At 41.1% G+C, this 4280-nt stretch overlaps 1 protein-coding gene across 1 annotated transcript in view; it reads left to right on the forward strand.

Annotated features, from left to right (window-relative positions):
* C2cd6 (C2 calcium dependent domain containing 6) overlaps window positions 1-4280 on the forward strand; it is an 83292-nt gene that overhangs the window by 68358 nt on the left and 10654 nt on the right. Inside the window, exons 14-15 of the mRNA XM_026788832.1 lie at window positions 1414-1488; window positions 3758-3982. Of these exons, the coding sequence (XP_026644633.1) occupies window positions 1414-1488; window positions 3758-3982 (300 nt within the window). The remainder of the gene's footprint in view (window positions 1-1413; window positions 1489-3757; window positions 3983-4280) is intronic.

A 4280-nucleotide genomic window follows, 5' to 3' on the forward strand; every position in this document is an offset into this window, starting at 1 on the left:
ATGGGGTCAAATTTAGCAGCTTTTCCTCCACGGCTGTTAGCTTATGTCTAGTTTTGATAGTTTGTTTAGAAAACGTTTCTTCTTCCCAAGATGACATCAGTAGTCTAGATTTTTCTGTTATATGCTTTTTATGTTTACCTCTGTGTGTGTGTGTGGGGGGGGTGCTGGGAACTGAACCCCGGGCTTCAGGCATGCTAGGTAAGTGTTCTACCAACTCAGCTGTGTCCCCAGACCATGTTTAGCTTCCAAACCACCTGTTTGTTTCTTTATGTATAACGAAAGAATCTCATTGTCTCGATGCTATTGAATAAAATTATCCGAGTGGTTAACATACCTTTTGCCTAACAACACACATGAAACCATCACAACCCTAATATCTAGCAATCTTTGACCCTTATCTTGCCATCAGGACAAAACGGGTAGCATATAATTGAGAAGAGAATGTTGAAAGTGTTGGAGAGATGGCTCAGCAGCTAAAGGCTAGGTTCACAACCAAAAAAGAAAAAAAAGAATGTTTAAAAGCCTCATCCTTTTATATTGGTAGCTAGTAGGGGTTGTTTTTCTACCTAGTAAAGAGGGAATGCCTGTGAGAGCCAAGATGGAGAGGCGTGGATGAGTCCTGATTGCAAGCAGCTGCCACAACCAACCACGCCTGACCCTTAGACCTCCTAGTTAAGTGAGCATTTCTCGTTTTTAATGAAGCGTGCTGTTTGAAAGCAACCATCATAAAAGCCACTGAGGCCTTCAAAGTCAAATGTACACACGGCATGGGAAAGCTGGTTAATACTTACCTGTTCCCCGTCGTTAGAACTTCAGAGAGCGCCTTGTTTATCGCAGTTGCTCGGTGTTTGAAAATAACTAAGTTAAGGAAGGGCAAAATAATAGATTCACAAAAACCCAGTAAGAAATATTTTTTTGAGGAAGTTGGAGAAATAATAGTTCAGTGGTTACAAGCACGTAGGCAGAATCCAAGGACCCCGCAAATGCCTGTAACTCCAGTTCCAGGGTTAGTATGTGGATTTTAATAACGAAGCTAGAGGTTGAATTGTCTTAACTCTGTTAGAAGATGCAGACTGGCTGACAGAATGAAAACCAAGGTTTAAGTGTTTGCTCTCTGCCAGAAGCAAGCCTCAGTGGCAAAGACATGCACAGACTAAAACGATTGCGATTGCACGTGATATTCCAAGCAAATGGAACATGAAAGCAAGGAGGAGTAGCTATGTCTAACAAATTAAACCTCAAGCCAGGTAAAGAAGGACACTACAAATCTCTAAAGCAAAGTAATCATGAGACAGAATTCTTGTTTAGCTTTAAAGAACGCTTATCCCTTTAGGGATTCTTGAGAGTAAAATGATCTTGGAAAATATGTTTGTATTATGAGTTGTCTAAAATTAAAACTTCCTCTTTTACAAGGTGGCTTTTGTGCAGAAAGAGTATACTACACCTGTTTTCAGAGCGGACTCTAGAGAATTCAAGCCAAAATATCAGGCGAGTACTTCTATCCTAGTCTGGTACTAATTACAGTCAATCGCTAGGTTTTTCCAATACCACATATGCATATATGCAATATATGTGTATATACCGGGTGCACATAAATAACATATATGTATTTCTCAAACCAGAACTAGTCATTAGAAAAGCTGGATTACCTTCTAAAATATGTATGTCCAAGCTTCCTTTGACCTAATCAATTTCAATTTGAAAATGAAACCTTAGAGTATCTATTTCTGGAAAACAAAAACAAAAGAAACAAAACAACCCCCCCCCCAAAAAAAAACACCAGGGCATTCTTAATATATCACCTGACTATCTATTAGCACTTGAAAAATAATTATAATAAATTATGATCATTAACATGCACTTTGAGCTGAGTTGAAGTGAAATATTAAGCTAATTGTTTCAGGTTTTGCATTTTTTTCGATCTCACACTGTAGAAGTTGCACAAAGAGACTGAATAAGAGGCTTTTAAGAAAAAGATTTTAGAAACCTTTAACAGGTGAGCTATTCATCCAGCTGGGTGATGGAATCCTCGCTGCTCTCTCAGACGACCGGAGTTCGGTTCTGGGTACCCACGTCTGGTGCCCCCCCAACCACCCACAATGCCAGCTCCAGAGATACCAGCCTCTTTTGCTCTCCACGGGAAAAGAAACCACGTGAATTGAAATTTATTTTTAAATAGACACATTTCATTTTAAAGATTGTTCCGATGTTTGAATATATAGATCTCAATTTAGTATAGCTATTGCACTGAAATTTCACTGTAAGCCAGAGATTTTTTTCTTTACGTTATTCTCTCTTTTTTCTTTTTTTTTATTGAGAAAAGGAAAAAAAATTTTCCCCCTCCTCCCAACCTCCCATTTCCCTCCCCCTCCTCCCACCCTTCTCCCTCTCCCCCCGCTCCTCTCCCCCTCCCTTTCCAGTCCAAAGAGCAGTCAGGGTTCCCTGCCCTGTGGAAAGTCCAAGGTCCTCCCCCCTCCATCCATGTCTAGGAAGGTGAACATCCAAACTGGCTAGGCTCCCACAAAGCCAGAACATGAAGTAGGATCAAAACCCCATGCCATTGTCCTTGGCTTCTTATCAGCCCTCATTGTTCGCCATGTTCAGAGAGTCCGGTTTTATCCCATGCTTTCTCAGTCACAGTCCAGCTGGCCTTGGTGATCTCCCATTAGATCAGCCCCACTGTCTCCGTGGGTGGGTGCACCCCTCGTGGTCTTGACTTCCTCGCTCATCTTCTCCCTCCTTCTGCTCCTCATTGGGACTTTGGGAGCTCAGTCCAGTGCTCCAGTGTGGGTCTCTGTCTCTATCTCCATCCATCGCCAGATGAAGGTTCTATGGTGGTCTGCAAGATATTCGTCAGTATTGCTATAGGATAAGGTCGTTTCAGGTTCCCTATCCTCAGCTGCCCAAGGAACTAACTGGGGACATCGCCTTGGGCTCCTGGGAGCCACTCTAGGTTCAAGTCTCTTGCCAGCCCTAAGGTGGCTCCCTTAACTAAGAATTGTGCTTCCCTGCTCCCCTATCCAGCCTTCTCTCAATCATCTCTGCATACTCAAAAGCACCCTTCTACTGTGGCATATTAAGGGCTGGGCAGAGGCCTTCACTGTTGGAACTCAGACTTAAATGCAGGTGATATCTTCCCCTAAAGTGATCTTTAAAGAAAAATGTCGTGGACATTTACTGCTGTGTGCATCTTTTAAAATTCACAGATTACTACTAAACGTGGTAAATATTTATAGCGAAGGAGATTTTAACTTTGGTGTCAACCACTTACTCTCTCAGCAGACACAACTAAATGTAATCGTTAAAAAAAAGTATTTACAGTATTTAACTACTTTCAAGTAGTTAACGATTTCACTGTAGGCCGGGTGAGTAAGGACAGAGGGTCCCTTAAGCCCAGGCATTCCAGGCCTGCCTGGGTAACATAGGAAGACCTCATCTCAAAAATAAGTAGATCAATAAATAAATATACACAAAAATTAAATTTAAAAGCTAACAATGCCAGTGCCTCACCAGAAAAATTCCAAGTAGCAAAAAAAGGGGATATAGTGTCAGAATTAGGAATTTAAATGTTTTTTTACTGAAATTTATTTTCACTCAAACTTCAAATATTTTCTAATAAAGTTGATTTCTCTCGCTTTATAAAAATAGGTGGGAGGCTTGATCAATTGACAACTTGCTCTACAAAGACTGACCAGAAAGGTCATTAAATTTATTTAAATAAATGCTAAGGAGTTTCTTTTCCTCTTTTATATTACATTTTCAGAAACTCATCAAGAGTGGTCTTGATCCTTTTCTAAGGAACATAAACAGCAAAATGCCATTCAGAAAGAAGAAAGGCCAAGGTGCACACAAATCTCCAAGCATTTCAAGTGCAGATGACGCAGAACACGAAGACCAAGACCCTCCTTACACAGAACATTCAAGGTCTGCAGGATCTCACACATCCTGGGCTGAAGATCCTAACCTCGCCACAACCCACATGGTAAACCAGAAAAGTAACTTGCCTCCTGAACATACTACCACCAACACAATGATTGCAGACAGGAAGAATACAGGGTCACTCGATCCTAGTCTCAACACAACAGACACATCAGATATGAAGAAAATATTCACCAGTGATCATCCCGTTTACACCATAACAAAGTTATCAGATATGGATTATAAACTGTCAACTGACCCTAGTTCCAATACAACAAAGGCTTCAGACACAAGGCTATCCAGTGCTCCTAGTTCCAATACACCAAAGGCTTCAGACACAAGGCTATCCAGTGCTCCTAGTT

The sequence above is a fragment of the Microtus ochrogaster genome, unplaced genomic scaffold (genome assembly GCF_000317375.1).
Source record: "Microtus ochrogaster isolate Prairie Vole_2 unplaced genomic scaffold, MicOch1.0 UNK8, whole genome shotgun sequence".
In the NCBI taxonomy this organism is placed as follows: Eukaryota; Metazoa; Chordata; class Mammalia; order Rodentia; family Cricetidae; genus Microtus; species Microtus ochrogaster.